The sequence below is a fragment of the Microcaecilia unicolor genome, chromosome 9 (assembly GCF_901765095.1).
Source record: "Microcaecilia unicolor chromosome 9, aMicUni1.1, whole genome shotgun sequence".
Classification (NCBI taxonomy): domain Eukaryota; kingdom Metazoa; phylum Chordata; class Amphibia; order Gymnophiona; family Siphonopidae; genus Microcaecilia; species Microcaecilia unicolor.
Window position 1 is genome coordinate 88184644 of NC_044039.1, and position 23796 is coordinate 88208439.

At 41.5% G+C, this 23796-nt stretch overlaps 1 protein-coding gene across 1 annotated transcript in view; it reads left to right on the forward strand.

Moving 5' to 3' along the window:
* The window catches only part of RYR3 (ryanodine receptor 3), a 743078-nt gene that overhangs the window by 424052 nt on the left and 295230 nt on the right, over positions 1–23796 (forward strand). Inside the window, 3 exon segments of the mRNA XM_030213678.1 lie at positions 2160–2283; positions 18865–18980; positions 23644–23711. Coding sequence (XP_030069538.1) covers positions 2160–2283; positions 18865–18980; positions 23644–23711 — 308 coding nt within the window.

The following is a 23796-nucleotide window of genomic DNA, read 5'->3' on the forward strand; positions in this document are numbered from 1 at the left end:
AAAAAATCCACAGACAGAATTCCCCTTGTAGTGGCATACAATCCAGAGCTGGAAAAACTGAGGCAAATCATAAGAGACCTACAACCTATACTCCAGGAGGATGAATTACTGAAAGAGATATTCCCATCCCCACCAGTACTGGCCTTCCGACAGCCACCCAACTTAAAACACAAGCTAATCAGAAGTAAACTTCCATCACAGACTGAAAAGGAACAGAAGGGCACACGTCCCTGTAATTTATCCAGTTGCAAACTATGCCAAAATATTTCACAGGACCCCACAGTTACCCACAAAGGAAAGATATTCAACATAAAGGGATCTTTCACTTGCTCATCTTCCAATGTGGTATATATCATTCAGTGTAAAAAATGTAACGAAGGATGCTATATTGGAGAAACAGGCCAGATGCTTAAGACAAGATTCAATTTACATAGACATCACATGAACAATACAGCCAGTAGGGCCCCCACCACGGTGGGACAGCACTTCACAGAACCAGGACACTGTACCAGTGATTTCACAGTGAGAATACTGAAAGGTAACTTTAAAACCATACAAGAACGTAAGACCTTTGAAGTCAGAATGATTGAATATTTTAACACCCAACAGAAAGGACTTAACAAGGACCTGGGGTTCCTAGCCCATTATAAACCATAAAGCTGTATGTCTCTGTTGATCACCCCACCCCTCACCTATCCACACCCATCCTGTTAGAATATCAATGATATGCTTTGATGTCCCCATGCATACCTCCGACCCACCCCCATCCTCCCACCCTGTCAGACTGTCATAGTAATGCTTGAATGTTTTCACTTACATACACTGTCAGCTAGCACATTTGCTTATTTCCGATCTGACGAAGAAGGGCAACCTTCGAAAGCTAATCAAGAAATGTATTAAGTTATGTCCAATAAAAAAGGTATCATCTTATTTTCTTTTCCATGTTTTATTTTGTTTGTTTGATTTCTATGGAACTTTGGAAGGGTTATGTCCCAAGCATAAGAACTAAAAGAAAAAAAAAGTGCATTCTCTGGATGTTAAAAGAATCCAAGCAGGGTTGGTGTTAAGCATTCTAGGATCAGAGCAGAAATTTGGCAAAGGGCAGCAAAGTCTGTCAGCAAGTGGTACCTCATTCTGCTTTGCACAGGCTCAAGAGCCCTCTGTGGTATGGAAGCCTAGACAAGTTGCTTCGGTTGTATACCATAACACCTGCTCTGAAACCTGCATTTTAGATTCCTAAATGTTAAGCTGAAAAGTTAGTATACTAATTTTTTTTTTTAATTAATCCTTAGGCTATTATGAAGGTTGGCTTCAAATTTGCCTAACAGGTTTCATCCAGTTTGGGGTTTATCTCACTGCATGCAGGGACTTGTAGCTCCAGTTTCTTAACTGTAATCCATAAGATAAGCAAGAGAACAAGTCATTGAATTCAATGGAGTAAACCGTGGAACAGATCAGCCCTATTAGGTGAATCTGAAGTCAGTGGGCATCCTGTCTCTAGGAAAGTAATGGGAAAACAGGTATACTGAAAGTGAGCAACAGGGAAGGGGTCTCTGCATTAGGAACTGCTGGATACCAGCATGTGACCTGGATTCACAACTCTTGGAGACAGGCTGTTAAACCAATGACAGTTAAGATAAATAATTAAAGTGGAGTTTACACTAAAAATGTTTTATTTTTGTTGTTGTTTTCTATTGGCTCCTTTCTACTCTGTCACTCTCGTCTCTTCCATCTCTACCCATGTCTCCATTTCTTTACTTCTCTGCATCTCCTGTTTCTAACTTCATCCCCTAGTGTCTGTGCTGCCATACCTCTCCTGTTTCTACCCCATCTTCCTCTCTCTGTGCTACTCTGCCTCTTTTTTTCTGAATCATTCATTCACTCATTCTTTCTCTGTCTTTGTGCTCTCTATTTTTTCCCTCTGTATTTACATCTGTCTCTGATATTCTTTCTGTCTTGGTTTTTCTTTCTTCTCTGTCTCCCTCTTGCTGATTTGTCTACCCTCTCTGCCTCTATTATTTGCCATCTCTTTGCCTTGGTCATTACTCTGTCTCTGGTCTGTTTATTTTCTCTTTTTCTCTCTCTCTCTGTTTCTTCCCATCTCTGTGTCTCAGTCTGTTCTCCATGTTTCACCCTTCTCTCTGTCTCCCTTAATTTAGGTGCTGGTGGTCATCCTTTATTAGTACCATATGACACCTTGACAGCCAAAGAGAAATCTAGAGATCGGGAGAAAGCTCAAGAGTTATTTAAATTTCTTCTAGTGAATGGTTATGTCATATCCAGGTAAGGTTTGTTCTTCCCCTTTGCTCCCCCAGGGCTGGTGCTTAGGTCTCTGGCGCCCCCTGCAAACTATCAGTTGCCCCCCCCCCCCAGGTCCAGCATTTATCTCCTTCCTCTCTTCTCCCTCCCCCCTTCTCACACCCCGCACCCTTTTTCAGCCCAGTGCCTTAAAAGGTGAAGAACAAAAGTTTTATTTTTGTTTTTTTTACTTGACAGCTTTTTAATTTATTTGAAAGCTTCCCATATGTAGATACAAATATCATGAAATAAAATTGAATATCACTAAAACTGCTTAAAAAAATTATTGTAGCTGGTGGAAACAGTACTAATAAAGGCTATATTTTGTGCTCCTTTTCCTACACTGTTCTATACAATATAGTAATATATGGCCAAATTTCAGTGAGGATATCCTGTTTACTGATGAGTTAGTACATAAGTACATAAGCACCGACAGCGGCCAATCCAGGCTTAAAGAACCTGGCAACCCCCCCCCCCCCCCCCCAAAAAAAAAAAAAAAAAATTAATAATGTTCATCGGACTTTTCCCCTCAGGAATCTGTCCAAACCCCCTTTAAATTCCGTAAGGCCAGCTGCTGTCACTACATTCTCCGGCAACGAGTTCCAGAGTCTAACTACAAGCTGAGTAAAGAAAATCTTTCTCCTATTTGTTTTAAATCTACCATATTCTAGCTTCATTTTGTGTCCCCTGGTTTTGTTGTTGTTTGAAAGTGTAAAGAAACACTTCACATCTGTCCGCTATAATCCGCTCATTATCTTGTAGACTTCTATCATCTTAACTGTTGTAATCTGCCTTGGGAAGCCTGGTGTTATAAAGACTGGAAGTAAAATTAAACTCTTCTTTCATTGGGGCACATGGAATCACATTTTCATCTCACCTCTTTTGTACAAATGGATTATATTCTGTTTTGAGCATGTTTCAGGGACAAGTGGTTTTCATAAGTCAAAATAATAATACAAACAAATTTCTTTCATGCAGATCTCTCATTTGTTTTAACATAACTAAATGGGCTTTAAGCTCCTAATACAGTCCTTGTGATGACTTATACTGTGCCAAAACCTCCCCCCCCCCCCCCCCCCGCCACAGTGGTGCCGCCATCCAGCGTACTAGAGTCCTACCTTGCCGCTCGCCCTGGTGGTGTAGTGGCCTCTAAGGCTGAGGGGACAGGAAAGAATCCCACTCTTGCCCACTGCTGCTATTCTGTCTCCGGCGCTCTCCGTTTTTCTGTGCTGCAGGCTCCACTGGCCCACCGCCCTGTTTTCCCAAAATGGCTGCCGAGACTTTGGCAGCAGTCTCGAGCCTCGGCAGCCAGTTTTAAAATATGGTGGGGCCATCTGTGGCACAGAAGAGAAAAGTGGAGAGCGCTGGAGACGGAGTAGTGGCAGTGGGCAGGAAAGAGTGGGATTCTTCCCGTCCTTGCAATGACTCACTCAAATACAGTTGCTGGTAGAAGGTGACAAATTGATCCTGTATCCCTTTATCTGAGTACTTAATTTTATCTCCTTTGCCTTTAATCATTTGAATATTGATATACATCACTTTTTTCTTTTTCTGTCCAGATTCATATAGATCTTGTTCCCAGTTTTAAATAATTTCTGATTCAAACAGGTCAAGTGACAATCTATTTACCACAGGTTCAGTTTGTGGTGCTCTAAACAAATCTTCTCCAGTCGTTTTTCCAGTTGCTCACTGAGCACCTTCAAAAGCCAACTTTTCCTTTTTCTGCCTCCCTACACTACCCCTATTATAAAATTCCCCCTGGCCACCACTTTACCAGTTTCCTAAAGGGTGTCCAAGCCCAATTTCTAGAATCATTTACCTCCCCAAACTCCCTGAATTCCTGTTTAATCTCACTACAAATCTTCAGCAGACTATCGTTAAGCCTCATAAACCTAAGCCCACCCATCTCTTAAATCCCCAAATGCTCACCCAAACTAGAGTGTTGTCAGCAAAATATCTCTTGTCTATATCTAAATCCCATACAATACCATACAAATTGTGCGCTAATAAAATATAATCAATTTGTGTGTATGTACTGTGCGTATGAGAGAAATATGAGTAGGTCCTCTGCCCTGCATGTCGCAGTCTCCATACATCTAATTAAAAGCCCCCATTAGCCTTTTAAATCCCTGCTTAGTCACCCTACTAATCTTCCCTCACCTCCCCCCACCCTTTTCATCTAATGCTACATTGAAGTCATCTGCCATGATTATACTTGCCTGCTCAAAAGGTAACAGATCTCACTCTAAGGGGGCAAAAGTACCCTCTGGTTGGTATTAGGAGCATATTCATTGATCAAGGTCACCCTATAATCCTGAGCCTGCTTATGAACCACCATACAGTGGGTCACCCTATCCTTTTAGACCTCTTGCACCAAAAAGTTGAACTCCCTGCTACTTTTACACCTGTAACCAACCCATTACTGAATACCTTTGGATAATCTTTTTGTGCGGGAAATCTCTCATCTCTCCTTTATAAATGCATTTCATGGAGCGTAACTATTGACTATCTGAAATGACTCAATTATTTTAAAACCAAGGTTCTTTTCTTAGGACAAATCAGGCCATTCACATTGCAAGATCTAAGGAGTATCAGCACTACCCATCAGGGCTATGCCACCTTCCCAAGCACCCCCTACTAGCCCCCTTTAACCCTCCTCCTCCCATTAGAACCCCTCTTCCCCACCCCCCCTTAACTGATGTGAAGGGTCAATTTTGATAGTGCGTCTAAGTTGTTCATTGGATATTTTGCACTAAATATAAGAAATCTGAATAGGAAATATACCCATTTTCCAAAAAAGAAAAATATCTTTTTTTTTAAAGTACTATTTTGAACAAGGTTTTGTGCTTTGTGCATGTATCTTTTTTGGACATTTTCAAAAAAATTAAAAAATGCACAAGTTACAAATGCACAAAATCAAGCCATTTGGATGTAGGAGGGGATCATCATTTTTAGCAGACTGGTACCCCAGACATCCTAGGAGAGCAAGGGGGCACTCTAGGGGGCACTGCTGTGGGCTTCATATAAATGCTTCCACCATTGCACCCTTATCTTGTCTGCTGAGCCACCCAAAACCCGCCAAAAACCTACTATCCCCAACTGTACACCACTACAATAGCCCTTATGGGTGAAGGGGGCACCTATATGTGGGTACAGTGGGTTTCTGGTGAGTTTTGGAGGGCTCACAGTTTCCTTCATAAGTGGTAGGGGGAGTTATGGGCCTGGGTCCACCTGTCGACAGTACCCTACAATCACCATTATACTACTCTGGGGACCTGCACAATGCTATAATGGACGTGGTATAACGTCTGAGGCTGTCATAGAGGCTGGTGAGTACTATATTCACATTTTTTTGAAGTGGAGGGGGCCAGTGACCACTGGGGGAGTAAGGGAGTTCATCCCTGAATCCCTCCAGTGATCATCTGGTCATTTAGGGCACCTTTTTGTGTCTTATTCATTAGAAAAACAGGTCTAGACCAAACTGTTGAAGTTTTCGCCCTAGACATTTTGGTTTCGTTCCATTATGGCTGTAAAACATCCAAGTGTTAGGCACGCTCTAATCCCTCCTTTGAAATGCCCGACATGCCCCCTTGTGAGTAGGCACTTTAGATGAAATGCATAGATAAACGTCTGCAAAACATAGTAACATAGTAGATGACGCCAGAGAAAGACCTTCACAGTCCATCCAGTCTGCCAAACAAGATAAACTCATATGTGCTACTTTTTGTGTATACCTGACCTTGATTTGTATCTGCTTTTTTCAGGGCACAGACCGTAGAAGTCTGCCCAGCACTAGCCCCGCCTCCCACCACCGGCTCTGCAACCTAATCTCCGCTAAGCTTCTGAGTATCCATTCCTTCTGAACAGGATTCCTTTATGTTTATCCCATGTATTTTTGAATTCCGTTACCGTTTTCATCTCCACCACCTTCCGCGGGAGGGCATTCCAAGTATCTACCACTCTCTCCTTTTTTGCAATGTGACTGCAGACAAGCCCTGATAAATTCTAACATTAGAGCCCTGCTAGTCTGTGGGGCCCTTATTCCTTGCAGTAGCCAACACCTTCTGTTTTGTCCCAAAATAATGCATACAGATTGTTGTGACCAGTGGTTAGTTGTCTACCTTCCAGCATCTCCCAACCCTCCTCCATTCTGATGGAGGAGAGCTGCCACCAGCGCTTGTGCCACGCTTACACAGTTTTTATACTGCTGTGTCTCTAGTATGCCTATAATCCGCAAATTTTTGCAGCATGACCTATTCTCCAGCTCTTCAATTTGATCTCTGAGCATAGCTTGCTCTTCTTCTATAGCCTGCTCTCTTTTCTGTATCACTCCTCTTACCTTCCTCCCACTGCTCCTTTTCAGTCTCTAACTCTTCTTGCCAACCACCAAGTTCTTGCACCTCTTGCTTCATTAGGCTCCAGATCTCATCCTTTACTGTGCGCAGCTCAAATGTCAACTCGCCAAACCACTGCCATATCTTCAATCTGGTGAGCATATGATTCTCTCGCTTTCCAACCACCTCACTATCAGATGCTGAATCCATCGTCATAACTGTAGAGCTCTCACCTCATGTTTTTGCCCACACCTGCACCAGAGCCTGTTTTTTTATAGCATACTTAAATGCTTGAAGACGCTTAGATGTTGCTCCAGACTGCATTCACCACCACCAAGAACAACTGGGGGTTTAAAACTCAAATTATAGCTCAGCTCTGATGGAGCTTTAGCAGGCTGCTGCTATCCTTGATGGTGATGTTACTTCCTCCATTGCCAGATTTTAAGTTTGTTGGCCTGGGGTTCACTGTGACTGCATTCCTCTCAACTGTTGATAAAAACAAAATATGATAGCAATATTAGTCTACAAACCCTTGAATCTTCTGACCCTTTCTGTATCTGCAGATCAGGAAGGGCCGATGGATAAAATTGATTACCCAACTGAGAAATTTGAAAGTGTCTTTACTTTTAAGGGCAACTCTGTAACTGTGCACCAGCAGTTATGTATGTCATGTGTGAATAACTGCAGGAAAAAGTTCCACTTACGCCAGCAGGCACCCTAAGTGCCTTCCTGTAAGGGTGCATGTAAGTGGCTTAGCATGCAATTGCAAAGGCAGCGTAAACTTGGGCAGAGCATAGGCGGGACGTGGGTGTGTCTACTATGATGATGATGGGTACTTAGAGCCTGCTTCTCTCCCTAAATTTAGGTTTAGAGCGGGTTAACAGTTACCATATAAAAACAGCACAATCCATATCTAATGCTAATAATAATAATAACAAACAGAAAAGTGACAGTAATCTCATAATAACATAATAAATGATGGCAGATAAAGACCTGAGAGAAATTTTGAAAACAAATGTGATTTCAACTGTTTACAAAAGAGGGCATAGGATAAACATGATCTCACTGCTACCAGAAGTGCATTCCAATGCTTTACCGTTTGATATTTAGTAGATTTCTCCTGGAAACTTTTTAATTTAACATGCGTTACTTATAGAATTCTATAAGTCATGTGTGTTGTTTTCCATCTTTAGGCACGACCACTTATGCATGCCATCACCCTGGAGTAAGTAGGCGCACTAATGCAGGTTTACTATAGTATTCTTTAACAGAATCTGGGCACCCATATGCTGTTATAGAAAAGGCACTCCCCGTGCTGCATCAGGAGGCACTCGATCATAGAATTGCCCCTTTAATATTTTGCCCCACTGTAGAAGACCAAAGGTTCTTCTGCTCAATGGCAAACTTGTGGTGGAGTTGGTTGACATTCTGATTCTTATGGGGAGATGTTAATTTGGTCTTAGATAGGATGTGAACATACCTTCTAAATGCTGAAATGAAATATCCAAGGCTCAGTCAATAATGCAATCCATGTTAGCCAATCTAGGTTAATTAGATATGTGGAAACTGCAGCACCCGACCTCCGAGGAGATCACTTTTTAAGTATTGTCCCCTCATTCACACTCCAGGATAGATTTCTTCCTAACTAGGTTCTCCCTTGGCTACAAACAACCAAACTTCATAGTATTATATCCATAGTAATAATCATGTCTGTGGAGGGTCTATTTTTGATTTTTATTTTTTACCATTCATATTCTTTGTGATACTTATATATGATGTATATGTAAACCGCTTTGGTTATGCCACAGAAAGGCAGTATCTCAAATACATTATCCATTACCTATTTGAACATAGTAAATGTAACGATACCATAGGCTGCCATCACTAGCTACACAGAACAATTGGTTAAAAAGAGTAGCATCTTGAGTTGTAATCCATCGTGCCTGAAATGAAGACTTTAGAGTAGGTACTTATCCAAATGAAAAATAACTGTGTGCTATTAGAACTTCAGAAATTAAAATATAGCTACAGTACCCAAGAGTGGGACAAAAGATGCAGAACAATATTAGACAACATTGCCCCAATTAAAACCAGAACCTCGCACAGAAAGAACTCAATACCATGGTTCAACGAAGAACTGAAAAAACTTAAAACACAAGTTAGAAAATTAGAACGCGCATGGAATAAAAAGAAAGACGAAGCCACACTTAATGCCTGGAAACAACTCCAAAGAAAATACAAATACACCATAAGACAAACCAAAAGATTATACTACAAAACCGAAATAGGACCAAATTACAAGGACACACACAAACTCTTCCAACTTGTGACCAAACTAATAGACACCACATCAGTCACAAATAACAGCAAAGACACACCAAGAGCTGATGACCTCGCGAAGTACATCAAAGAGAAGATAGTACAACTGCGACTAAAAATACCTGTTAGCCCCATCGAATACACTGTACTCCTAGACTGTCTGGACCCAGACCCTGGAGCATACCCTGCAGATAGGATCTGGACTGAATTCGAGCCACTATCGTAAGACCTCATCTCCCAAACGCTTAAAAGATTCGCCAAATCTCACTGCAAACTAGACATTTGTCCAAATAACCTTATGAAATCAGCCCCCCAACACTTTATAACAGATCTAACGAAACATGTGAATTTCATGCTACAAAATGGACGCTTCCCAAAGGAGAAAGGGAACATCCTACTCACCCCCCCATACCCAAAGACACAAAGAAAAACGCGAGTGAGTTAACCAACAATAGACCAGTAGCATCCATTCCCCTAATAACCAAAATAACAGAAGGGATGGTTACCAAACAACTCACAGACTATCTAAACAAGTTCTCAATACTACAAGAGTCCCAGTCTGGATTTCGCTCTAATCACAGCACTGAAACAGTACTAGTTACTCTCATGAATAAATTCAAACAAATGATTGCAACCGGTAAGAATATATTACTTCTACAATTCGACATGTCAAGTGCCTTCGACATGGTTGATCATGGAATCCTACTACACATCCTTGAATACTTTGGCATCGGAGGCAATGTTCTCAACTGGTTTAAAGGATTCCTAACTACACACTCATATCAAGTGACATCAAATTCAACAACATCAGCCACATGGACACCTGAATGTGGAGTTCCACAGGGATCCCCCCTCTCACCGACTATATTCAACCTAATGATGACACCCTTGGCCAAACTACTATCAAAACAAAACCTCAACCCATATATTTACGCTGATGATGTAACGATCTACATCCCATTCAAACAAGACCTAAAAGAAATTTTCAATGAAATCAACCAAAGTCTACATATGCACTCATGGGCAGACGCCTTTCAATTAAAACTCAATGCAGAAAAAACCCAATGCCTAATACTCACCTCTCAGCACAATACGAGCAAATTTACCACCATCAACACCCCAAAACTAAATCTACCAATTTCAGAAACCCTGAAAATCCTAGGAGTCACCATTGACCGGCACCTGACACTAGAGAATCACGTGAAAATCATAACCAAAAAGATGTTCCACTCAATGTGGAAATTAAAAAGAGTAAAACCATACTTCTCTAGAACCGTTTTCCGGAATTTGGTACAATCATTAGTACTCAGTCACTTAGATTACTGCAACTCACTCTATGCTGGCTGCAAAGAACAAATACTCAAAAAACTCCAGACAGCCCAGAACACAGCAGCCAGATTCATATTTGGAAAACCAAAATACGAAAGTGTAAAGCCCCTACGAGAGAAGCTACACTGGTTACCACTCAAAGAACGCATCACGTTCAAAGTATGCACCCTAGTACACAAAATCATCCACGGCGAGGCCCCAGCCTACATGTCGGACCTGATCGACCTACCACCCAGGAATGCACATTCCTTAATCTTCATTTCCCTAACTGCAAAGGCCTAAAATATAAACTAATGCACGCATCAACCTTTTCCTATATGAGCATGTAATTCTGGAGCGCACCTCCACGGAACCTAAAAGCGACCTATGAACTGATCAACTTCCGCAAACAGTTGAAGACCCATCTCTTCGACAAGATATACCACAAAGACCAAAACTTGTGAAATCCCCATTCATATCTAGCAATGTTAAGAATGCCTTATGTCATGTCACTATCTTGTTTTCCATTACCATGCTACCCAAAATACTTCTGTAACACTAAATGTCAATTCTCCTCTCCATGATTTATTGTAAGCCACATTGAGCCTGCAAAAAGGTGGGATAATGTGGGATACAAATGCAATAAATAAATAAATAATAAGTTGACATGCAGGTCAGTCCATTCTGTTCCAGCAGATATTATGAGGAGGGCAAGAAAAGTGGCAGGCCTTTAGTTCAAACAAACCCCACAACCAGAGTTCAGTTACTATGGGGAAGGGCTCTCAGGTTCTAGAGAACCATGAGATTAGGGGGCAAGTTTGGGCTTTCTACAAGTTTAGGGCCTCTACACTTCTGAAGTCTATTTTAACCTAAATAATTTTTGGAGCTTCATTTGAGAGCTCTTACATCCCTGCCTGGATCAAGTCCAGAGAGACAAGTTGGATAAGGAGATCTCTGTAGAGATAGGCAAAATGCCATGTCCAGATAGAATACTGATTAGGCTTTACAAGATCGTCACTCAGTCCCTGGCTCTGAGGTATATATTCAAACACATATATTTTTTCAGAATTTCTGAAGTCAAGGCTATGTAGGAGGTTTCTTTGCTGAGGCCAGAATTGTGGCAGTAGCAAATGAAGAACATATGGGCATTGGGCCAAGTTTTGCATGATCATGCTGTAAATGCTGCAAAGGGAATACTGTCTATCTTATTCCAATGGCTCCAGCTCTGATATTGTCTTCTCAAGTAGCTTGGCTTTTATTTGTCGACCAGAGGATTGAACTATAGAGAAAGTTTGTAAAGCTTATGTTGCCTCTCCTCATGCAGCTTTGCAGTAATATTTTAATTTTTGCACTCACACTTGGAAAAGATGCTTGGGTAATGAGAAAATATGGGAGGTGGACCTCTAAGAATCCTTATCAGACTTCTAATAGGTAGAATTTAGGAGTCATATACACGCATTGTACGTTCAGCATCCATAACTCAATCTTTATTTTTTCTTGCCCAAAGAGCCCTTTATGCACTTGTAAAAGTGGCTAAATAGACAGGAAAGTTACACAACTCCTGCTGTCATGTACAACTGAGCAGGGATGCTTTATCTCATGTATTATTCTATTGTCTACATTTGTGGGAATTCTTGGAGCAAATTGGTCTTGGATCTCAGTGGTTTATTTTATTTGTTACATTTGTATCCCACATTTTCCCACCTATTTGCAGGCTCAATGTGGCTTACACAGTACCGTAAAGGCATTTGCCAATTCCGGTATGAACAAATACAGTAATATTGTGGTAGAATAAGGTTCGTTTGTACAGGAATTGTAGAGAAGAAGAGTTATTATATGTCCATTATGAGCTTTGGTTTCGTTGTGTTGCAGGGTACAGGCATTTAAGTTGGGTCGGTAGGGTATGCCTTTTTGAACAGGTTAGTTTTTAATGGTTATAGGTATCCAAGAGAGTTTTTCATTTCATATAGAAATCTTTGGTATTTCAATCAAAACTGCACAAAGACAAGGCCTTCCAGTTAGATTTTTGCATCCTGTTGCTTATTTTGATAAATTAAAAAAAAAACAAGTAACTCAGTGTTAATCATGATGGAATATGGTGGTCCTTATATTTAAAAAAAAAAAAGCTGAGCTTCTAAATTTGTGCCCTATATTCAGCCAAATAGAGTGGGCCCTTTTACTATCCAGTAGAGATCTATCTGTACCAGAAATGGTTTTCAAGGGTGATGATGCGGAGGAACTGAAAGAAATCTTGGTGAACCTGGAAGACGTACTGAGCCAAATTGACAAATTAAAGAGTAGTAAATCACTTGGATTGGATGGCATACATCCAAGAGTACTGAAAAAAACTCAAGCATGAAATTGCTGATCTGCTGTTAGTAATATATAACCTGTCATTAAAATCATCCATAGTACCTGAAGATTGGAAGGTGGCCAATGTAACACAGATATTTTAAAAGGGTTCCAAGGGTGATCCAGGAAATTACAGACCAGTAAGCCTGACGTCAGAGCCAGGTAAAATAGGGAAACTATTATAAAGAATAAAATTACAGAACACATAAATAAACATGGTTTAATGGGACAGAGTCAGCATGGATTCAGCCAAGGGAAGTCTTGCCTCACCAATTTGCTTCATTTCTTTGAAAGCGTGAATAAACATGTGGATAAAGGTGAGCCAGTTGATATAGTATAGCTAGATTTTCTGAAAGCTTTTGACAAAGTTCCTCATGAGAGACTCCTGGGAAAATTAGAGTCATGGGATAGGAGGCAATGTTCTGATGTGGATTAGGAATTGATTATTGGACACAAAAGAGAGGGTAGGGTTAAATGGTCATTTCTCTCAGTGGAGGAGGGTGAATAGTTGAGTGGTGCAGGGATCAATACCGGGACTGGTGCTATTTAGCATATTTATAAAAGATATGGAAATCGGAACAACAAGTGAGGTGATTACATTTGCAGATGACACAAAACTATTCAAGGTTGTTACATGCAGACTGTGAAAAATTGCAGGAAGACCTTAGTAAATTGGAAGACTGGGCATCCAAATGGCAGATGAAATTTAATGTGGACAAATGCAAAGTGATGCACATTGGGAAGAATAATCTGAATCATAGTTACCTGATGTTAGGGTTCAAAATAGTCACTGTCTTGATCTCATCTTCTCCTCCAACTGTTCACCTTCTAGTTTCCTTGCCTCTGATCATCCCTCCTCTGATCACCATCTTATAACTTTCACACTTAAATCTCCTCCCTCCCAGTCCCGTCCTATCCTATCTAATTTATCTAGGAATCTTCACGATATTGACCCTTCATCTCTATCCTCCCATGTTTCAAACCTCCTCTCTACTGTGGCACCATCCATGTCTGTCAACGAGGCTGTTTCTTCTTACAACAATACTCTATCCTCTGCCTTAGACACTCTTGCACCTTTGATGACCCGCCCTGTAAGGCGTACAAAACCCCAACCTTGGCTGACTTCTAATATCCGCTACCTACGTTCCTGTACCCGCTCCGCCGAACGCCTGTGGCGGAAATCTCGGGCCCCTGCTGATTTCTTACACTTTAAGTTCATGCTGACCTCCTTCCAATCTGCTCTTTTACATGCCAAACAGGATTATTATATCCAACTGACCAACTCTCTTGGCTCTAATCCTCAACTTCTCTTCACCACATTGAACTCTCTCCTCAAGGTGCCCCCTCCCCCAACTCCCCTTCATTATCTCCTCAGACCCTTGCTGAATTCTTTCACAACAAGGTTCAAAAGATAAACCTTGCTTTCTCTACCTCACCAGCTCTCCCTCCACTAGTCCGTACACCTCTCTCTCCTTCCCCTCATTCCCTTTCCTCCTTTCCTGAAGCTACTATTGAGGAAACTACACTTCTCCTTTCTTCCTCAAAATGTACCACCTGTTCCTCTGATCCCATTCCCACCCACCTTCTTAATGCCATCTCTCCTACTCTTATTCCTTTTATCTGTCACATTCTCAACCTCTCACTTTCCACTGCGACTGTCCCTGCTGCCTTTAAACATGCTGTGGTCACACCTCTCCTTAAGAAGCCTTCACTTGACCCTACTTGTCCCTCTAATTACCGACCCATCTCCCTCCTTCCTTTTCTCTCCAAATTACTTGAGCGTGCTGTTCACCACCGCTACCTTGATTTTCTCTCCTCACATGCTATTCTTGACCCATTACAATCTAGTTTTCGCCCTCTCCACTCAACCGAAACTGCGCTTACTAAAGTCTCCAATGACCTATTACTGGCTAAATCCAGAGGTCTCTATTCCATCCTCATCCTTCTTGATCTTTCCGCTGCTTTTGACACTGTCGATCACAGCATACTTCTCGATACCCTGTCCTCACTTGGATTCCAGGGCTCTGTCCTTTCCTGGTTCTCTTCCTACCTCTCCCTCCGCACCTTTAGTGTTCACTCTGGTGGATCCTCTTCTACTTCTATCCCTCTGCCTGTCGGCGTACCTCAGGGTTCTGTTCTTGGTCCCCTCCTCTTTTCTATCTACACTTCTTCCCTTGGTTCATTAATCTCATCCCATGGCTTTTCCTACCATCTCTATGCTGATGACTCCCAAATCTACCTTTCTACCCCTGATATCTCACCTTGCATCCAAACCAAAGTTTCAGCGTGCTTGTCTGACATTGCTGCCTGGATGTCTCAACGCCACCTGAAATTAAATATGACCAAAACCGAGCTTCTCATTTTCCCCCCCAAACCCACCTCCCCGCTCCCCCCGTTTTCTATTTCTGTTGATGGCTCTCTCATTCTCCCTGTCTCCTCAGCTCGAAACCTTGGGGTCATCTTTGACTCTTCTCTCTCCTTCTCTGCTCATATCCAGCAGACCGCCAAGACCTGTCGTTTCTTTCTTTACAACATCCGTAAAATCCGCCCCTTTCTTTCCGAGCACTCTACCAAAACCCTCATCCACACCCTTGTCACCTCTCGTTTAGACTACTGCAATCTGCTTCTTGCTGGCCTCCCACTTAGTCACCTCTCCCCTCTCCAGTCGGTTCAAAACTCTGCTGCCCGTCTCATCTTCCGCCAGGGTCGCTTTACTCATACTACCCCTCTCCTCAAGACCCTTCACTGGCTCCCTATCCGTTTTCGCATCCTGTTCAAACTTCTTCTACTAACCTATAAATGTACTCACTCTGCTGCTCCCCTGTATCTCTCCACACTCGTCCTTCCCTACACCCCTTCCCGTGCACTCCGCTCCATGAATAAATCCTTCTTATCTGTTCCCTTCTCCACTACTGCCAACTCCAGACTTCGCGCCTTCTGTCTCGCTGCACCCTACGCCTGGAATAAACTTCCTGAGCCCCTACGTCTTGCCCCATCCTTGGCCACCTTTAAATCTAGACTGAAAGCCCACCTCTTTAACATTGCTTTTGACTCGTAACCACTTGTAACCACTTGCCTCCACCTACCCTCCTCTCTTCCTTCCCGTTCACATTAATTGATTTGATTTGCTTACTTTATTTATTTTTTGTCTATTAGATTGTAAGCTCTTTGAGCAGGGACTGTCTTTCTTCTATGTTTGTGCAGCGCTGTGTATGCCTTGTAGCGCTATAGAAATGCTAAATAGTAGTAGTAGTAGTAGTAGTAGTAGTAGTAGTAGGATGAGGGGAGATATGATTGAGGTCTACAGAATCCTGAGTGGTGTAGAACGAGTAGAAATTAATCAATTTTTTACTCGTTCCAAAAGTACCAAGACTAAAGGACACTCAAGGAAGTTACATGGAAATACTTTTAAAACAAATAAGAGGAAATATTTTTTTTACTCAACGAATAGTTTAGCTCTGAAACTTGCTGCTGGAGAATGTAGTAACAGCGGTTAGCGTATCTGGGTTAAAAAAAAAAAGGTTTGAACAAGTTCCTGGAGAAAAAGTCCATAGTCTGCTGTTGAGACAGACATGGGGAAGCCATTGCTTGTCCTGGAATTGGTAGTATGGAATGTTGCTACTATTTGGTTTTCTGTCAGATACTTGTGACTTGGATTGGCCACTGTTGGAAACAGGATACTGGGCTAGATCGACCATTGGTCTGACCCAGTATGGCTATTCTTATGATCTTATGATATGTTCTTATGTTTGTGTACAGGAAATTGGCCCTACCACTGGACTTGCTTAGGAGCCCAGTGGTAGTTCTGGCTTCCAACGTGCGCCATTTCTGGCGCTAGGAAATTTGTTTTTATTTTCTAGCACCGGGGTGGTTAGGACTCCCCCAGCAAATGGCCGTGCCTGCTCCAATGTGTTTCATTAGCACATGGCCTTTAAAGAAACTTAACCACAGCAGTAAAAGGTGGCCTCGGCAGTCCCGCATACCAATACCACCTTTTTCCGCCATTTTGTAAAAGGACACTTTAGGATTCTAAGTTTTCGGCTGAAAATTCATCTTAATTTAGAAGCTTAAAAGTTATGGTTATAAATTTAGGTCATTTGCCGAGATTTATGAGGCCAATTTATGAGTTGAGTCCTGAAAATCAGTGCTACGCTTCTAACCTTTTTTTCCCTGCTCTAAATCTGCCCCTGTTGCTACCCACTTTTTTATGCTCCTGAATTTAAGAGTTTATTAAAATCAGAAGTAGAAATTTAGGCAATCACCCCTAGTAAAATTTAGGAGCATAGGAGCAAAAAAAAACCTTTGAATATCAGACTCACTATGGGTTTTCTTTTGCAAATACTAATTGACCGTTCCTGATAGGAATATGCAGCTTGCTCAGGGCAAGAGGATATGAGATAGTATCAGTTTCACATTAGGGATCTCATCTGTACTAATGGACCTCACATGGTTATTGTTTTGTAAGTTTGTTGTTATTCTGCTTAAACCCCAGTATAAAAAAAAATAGCGTGCATGCTTTTCAAATTTCAAAAGTATTTACATAGTTCCAAACCATGACCAAACCCCATTCCTAGGAATGCCTTCCACTACAGCAGGAGAAATATGCATGGTATGGCACTATCACTAGGACATGCAGCAGAAAGTTTTATTTATAAAAGTCAATTTTCATTGCTCTCAAAGATGTTATGGATTTATCTCATGATGTCCTTATCATAAAAAGTAATCAGCAGAATTAAAATATTATTAGGAACCTGAGATGAGCTGAGATGTAAGCACTTCTGCTATGGCACCTAGAGCTGGACTGAAACCAGTGACTCAATATGCTTAGGCGTGCAAAGTTCCATAGGTTACTATGGGGCTCATTTTCAAAAGAGAAAAATGGCTAAACAGTAGCATAAAGGAGCATTTGGACGTTTTTCTTACAAAAAACATCCAAATCAGTATTTTTGAAACCTGTTTTGCAGATGTTTATCTATGCAATTCATCTGCTGTTTGTCCAAATCACAAGGGGATGTGTTGGAGTATTTGGGGGATGGGATTAGGGCATTCCTAACACTTGGACATTTTACAGCCATAATAGAACAAAACAAAAAGTCTAGGTCTGAAACTTCATTGTTTTGGTCTAGGCCTGTTTTTAGAACAAGGCACAAAAAGGTGCCCTAACTGACTAGATGACCACTGGAGGGAATCAGGAATGAACCCCCTTGCTCCCCCAGTGGTCACTGACCCCCTCCCACCCAAAAATGTGAATAAAAATATTACTTACCAGCCTCTATGACTGCTTCAGATTTAATGGCCAGGTCTATTAAAGCAGAATGCAGATCTCTGGAGTAGTGTACTAGTTGGTGCAGTGTACTGTAGACAGTTGGACTAGGCCCATGTCTCCTCTTACCTGTTACACATGTGGTGGAAACTGTGAGCCCTCCCAAACTCACCAGACTCCTACTGTACCCACATATAGGTGCCCCCTTTCACCCATAAGGCTACTGTAGTGGTGTACAGCTGGGGGCAGTGAGATTTTGAGGGCTCAGTAGACAAGACGGTGAGATGTGTACCTGGGGCATTTATATGAACTCCACTGCAGTTCCTCCTAGCGTGCCCCATTGCTCTCCTGAGATGTCTGGGGGACCAGTCTACTAAGGCCCCTCTTATAACCCAGTGGCTTGATTTTTTTACGTTTTGCACTTGGACTTTTTTTTTCCGAAAATGGACCAAAAAGATAAATATTTTGAGTACAATGCATCTAGAAAATAGCTATTTTCAGGGGAAAAAATGATAGACATTTTTCTGTGTTGAAAATGGCTATATTCCACACTTGAAGTTTGGACATTTTGAGCAAAACATCTAAAGTTGGATTCATATGTCATATCGAAAATGTCCCTCCATGTAACTTTGTAAGTCTAAGTGCTTTGAAAATGAGCACCATAGGGTACTGAATGGAAAGGTTCTGTAATACTGAAAATTCCCATAAGACTAGTGAGGATAATGTATGCAGTAAATGGAAATGCCAATGAGTAATGTTTACATTATCCAAATTCATCATTCTACTTATAAGAAATATGTTTGCATGATTTGAAATGAATACTTTCAAATTGTTTTACTGAGGCCTTTTTGGTAGCTCATGTTGGCTTCAATGTGTATTGCCAATTACATTTTTGTCTAAGTAGCAACTTCATGCACTGCACATACTATCACAATTCATTAGCTCATTTCCCATCCATTTCATTCTCACTTTCTTTCTTAACCAATATAGAGGTCTGAAGGCCATGGAGATTGATGCCTCCTCCATGGAAAAGAGGTTTGCCTTCAAGTTCCTGAAGAAGATGCTGGAGTATATGGATTCTGCTCAGGAATTTATTGCTCATTTGGGTAAGTTTTCTTCCTACACTTAACAAGAATGTGCCCACCAATATTCAAAACTATTTAACCTGCCAGGAACATCTCCTGGCCGGTTAAATAATGTTTAAGTGCCTAACCGAGGATATTCAGTGGAAGATGACTGGTTATCCCCCACTGAATATCCTGGTTAGTGCCTAGATGCTAACTGGCTATATTGTGCAACATAGCCATTTAGGTGTGGATATTTAGCACCAAACAAGCTATGTTGAGCAGTCAAAATAGGCTGCTTAGGGTGAGAGCAAGATGATAAAATTCTATCTTGTGATCAATAAGACAGGCTTGGAATTGGAATTGCAAGCAAGTGAGGTTGTCTCCTTATTCTACAGTGTTGCTTCCATTGTTTGGCAATGTGGAGCTTGATCTTGACTTTACTAATTCCTTTTTAACACGGTGGCATAACAGTGGTTTGAAATACCTGAGAGACCTGGATACGCGCGAGGGCCACATTTGTTCCTTTGAGGATCTGCGGTCAGAGGGCACCCTGTGGGCCAGTGACTGGGTGGCTCATTATACAGGGGTTCTGGATGCTACCATCTTGAATGAAGATTCCACAGATTTGATAGTTGAAACATTTACTCTTACCAGGGATTCTAGGGCAAGTCTGTCATTCTATCAAGTCAGTCTAGGCAGCATAGCTCCTGCATGGGATTATACTCCAGTGACAAATGCATGGAATAGCGAGCTTCCGGAGAATGGAAAGACATAGGTGGATGGTATTCGCATTTTGATGAAAAATCTCAAAAAACTCGATCATCTCTGTTGCAGGAGCAACAGTACAAATTCCTAATTTGGATATACGTCTCGCCGAACCGGGCTTACAGGGTGAAATATCGGATTCAGCGGACTGTTCAGTTAAAGTTTTATGCCAAGAAGTGCAGAGTAATGCACTTGGGGTGCAGACATCCAAAATAGATGTACCAGATAGGAGAGGAGAGATTGGTAAGCTCAGCTCTGGTGAAGGACCTTGGGGTGATGGTGTCTGAGGATCTCAAGGTGATGAAACTGTTCGACAAGGCTGTGGCTGCAGCCAGAAGGATGTTAAACTGAACAGAGAGTGGTACAATCAGCAGAAGAAAGGAGGTGTTGATAGCCCTGTACAAGTCATTTGTGAGGCCCTATTTGGAATATTGTGTTCAGTTTTGGAGGCTATATCTTGCTAAGGATGGAAAAAGACTTGAAGCAGTTCAAAGAAAAGCGATGAAAATGGTGTCAGGTGTGCATAGCAAGACGTCTATACAAGGAGAGACTTGCTGACCTGAAAAGGGGGCCGACTCAGGAATAATGTCAGGAAATATTTTTTTCACCGAGAGTGTTAGATCCCTGGAATGCCTTCCCACGGGAGGTGGTGGAGATGCAAACAGTAATGAAATTCAAAAATACATGGGATAAACACAAAGGAATCCTGTTTAGAAGGAATGGATCCAAAGAAGCTTAACAGAGATTAGGTAGCAACACTGGTAATTGGGCAACAAAGCCAGTACTGGGCAGTCTTCTACGGTCTATGCCCTGATCGTATATGGACAGGTTCAGCTTCAGAAGTTGGAGAATAAGGTCAGTGATGGGCAGACTTCTACAGCCAGTGCCCTGATTGTGGCTGTCATCTACTATGTTACTATGTCCAGAGTGTCATCAGGCAGCTGTGAATCTTACACATATGTTTTGGTCTTTGTAAGAGTTCAGGACTTTTGAAGAAGGATTGTGAACTATTTGTCAGATGTCTTAGGTAAAACTATTCTGCGGATATCTGATGTTCAATTGTTTTCTAATTTTGTTCCACTGAGCACCAGGAAAGAGACTAATGCTCTTTTGCATAAAGGGTTTTTTTTTTGGCAAGCAAATGTGTACTTAAGAACTGGAGACAACTTCACTCATCATCAGTGACTGAATGGAAAATGAAGTGTATCAGCTAATGAGATGGGAAAGACTTGATGTGAAGCAGGGGTCACCTAGAGCTTGGCGAACCTTTTAGCAAATATGGTCCCCTATATATGACAGACTTCCGCATAGAGCATGAAGCTATCTGTTAAATTTGTGGCTTTAGAGCACTGTGGTGGGTGTTTTTTTGTATGGGAGGAGACCACCGTGAAGAAACAATGCGGTGTGTCTTGAGTCTGCATTTCTGCTTTCTTGGCCAATGTGGTGGGGGTGGGGGTTGGAATTTGAAAACATACCACATCTCATGCTTGTTGTATTGGGTTGTCAGTGGTTCCTAATAAAAATATAAAAAAAAAAAATAGGCTGCTTAAATAGCAGGCCCATCTTTGACCGCTAAAAGTTAACTGGTTAGCACTGAATATCGCCATAACTGGTTAACTTTTAGTGTCCAAAATAAACTCGGATATTCAATGCCAGTTGCCAGAAACGACCCGACATTGAATATCTGGGTTTAGTGCCAGCGGCGGACAGCAGACGAGCTACCTCGCCACTGGCTGAATATTGGGCCCTTGGACTTTTAGCTCACCTTTCCAAATAGGGAGTAATTCTATAAAGGTAGGACAATTTTTATGTTCAATATTTACAATATCAACAAATATTCGCATATGTATAAGTGTGTATGTGTATACATATGCGTATATATGCTGGTATTGTAAATATTGCACATAAAGATTGTCGTCTACCTGAAAAAACTGCCTAAGTACTATTCTGTAAATTCACGGTAAGCAGAGCATGGGCAAGGCACATACTTACACGTGTATCTTCACTTAAGTGCTCATGCCTAATGGTATACACGTATGCATACCTGGAAATGTTAGCAGTCTATACTACTACTACTTATCATTTCTATAGCGCTACTAGACGTGCCCAGCGTTGTACACTTGAACACGAAGAGACAGTCCCTGCTCGACAGAGCTTACAATCTAATTAGGACAGACAAACAGGACAAACAAGAGATAAGGGAATATTAGGGTGAGGATGATAAAGTAAGGGTTCTGAACAAGTGAATAAGGGTTAGGAGTTAAAAGCAACATCAAAAAGGTGGGCTTTTAGCTTAGATTTGAAGACGGCCAGAGATGGAGCTTGACGTACTAGCTCAGGAAGTCTATTCCAGGCATATGGTGCAGCAAGATAAAAGAACGGAGTCTGGAGTTAGCAGTAGAGGAAAGTAGGTGCCTGCTTTCCTCTATAAAATAGGCTTTTAATATTGCCCTCTCATGGGCAATTCTTTAACCTAGGTGTGCACATTTTACCCAGATCATCACCCTTGAAAACCATTTGTGGTATTGGTATATCTCTTACATCTTCTTCCGTAAAGATTGAAGCAAAGAATTCATTCAGTTTCTCTGCTATGGCCGTGTCCCTTTTGCTCTTTTATGATCCACAATCCCATAGACTGCCTGTAGGCTTTCTGCTTCTGATGTACCTGAAAAAGTTTTTACTGCATCCTAGCCGTGAATATTGAGTGTCACTTAACCAGGTAATACCGTTGAATATTGACTCTTGACAGCGTGGTGCTGCCCAACTAGCACAGCGGCACTCCCTGGGCAGAGTAGAGGAGGAATCGGCAGCTAAACAGGCACATCCATATGTCCGCATAGTGGAGTGGCAAGATAGGACCAAACAAATAGCAGTTCTGTCTTTTGCCTCCTTAGCTACATGGGTGTCAGTTCTGAATACTGGCCAGCACCCTCATAACTTCTGGGTTGGCAGCTGACCCTGGATATTCAATACTGATGCCCAGAAATGGCTTGGCATTAAATATCTAAGCTTAATTTTGCCCATGACAGCCAGTGGCTTAAACACCACTGCTCACCATGGATTATCACCACCAACATTCCTTTAATATTCAACATTCATTGAAACATATTTCTTTCAACTGTTCTGTCCCTCTCATGTAGAAAAAGTAGGCATGCTCAAGAGGTGGGAGCAACAGCCCTTCTAGTTTTCAGAACTGTTGTTGCTTTTTGGGGGAAAGGTATCCACAAATAAAGCAAGTGCAAATGCTTGCTATTTTTTTCCTGAGACAATTTTCCAAGAGAAAGTATGTTCCTTCAAAATCTCAGCTAGTGACTCTGTTTTGAAAACTGAGGCTGGGGAGGATATTTTCAGAAGCATTTGTGACCAAAGTTACCAAAAACAAAAAATGAGGTTTTAATTAATTCTGTTAGAGCAAACAGTTTGTAATACAATAGTTTAAACCCCATTCTTTTATATGAAAAGATAAAAACAAATTTAAAGAAGTTCATACATTTAACTTTTGCAGACTTCTTATGGACCCTTGACATGAAAAATCAGCCATTCTCAACATTTCAGATCCGCTACTTTAGTCACATTTCTGTAGGTAAAACAGTTCTTCACCAAATATGAAGGCTTTTATAAAACCACGTCTGTCATGCAGATAAACTTACCCACATACTGCCTGTTCGTGTGTAAGCTTACCTGGACTGAGAAGAGGCACTCTTGGGTAGTTTTCAAAGCTGAGTCCACCCAGAGAAAAGTATGGATGGACTTTTTACCCATGTGTAGTTATAAAATTACCCCCACATGGAGAATTTTATTTTATCAGTAACTGATACAGGAATTGTAAACTGAAGATGCTAGAGTAAGTTGAAGGACACACAGGAGGATGAATCAGATGGCAATGTTTTTCTCAGTTTGTTAACGATGATACACACTATTTTTCTTTTCTTTACAGAGGCGCTGATCAACAGTGCTAAATCAGAGAAATCTCCACATGAGCAAGAAATCAAATTTTTTGCCAAAGTAAGTAAATATAAACAAGGGGAATTCCTACTGCTAATGTATCTGAAGCTTCCCTCATATGTACAGTGTCTCCCAAGGATGATCT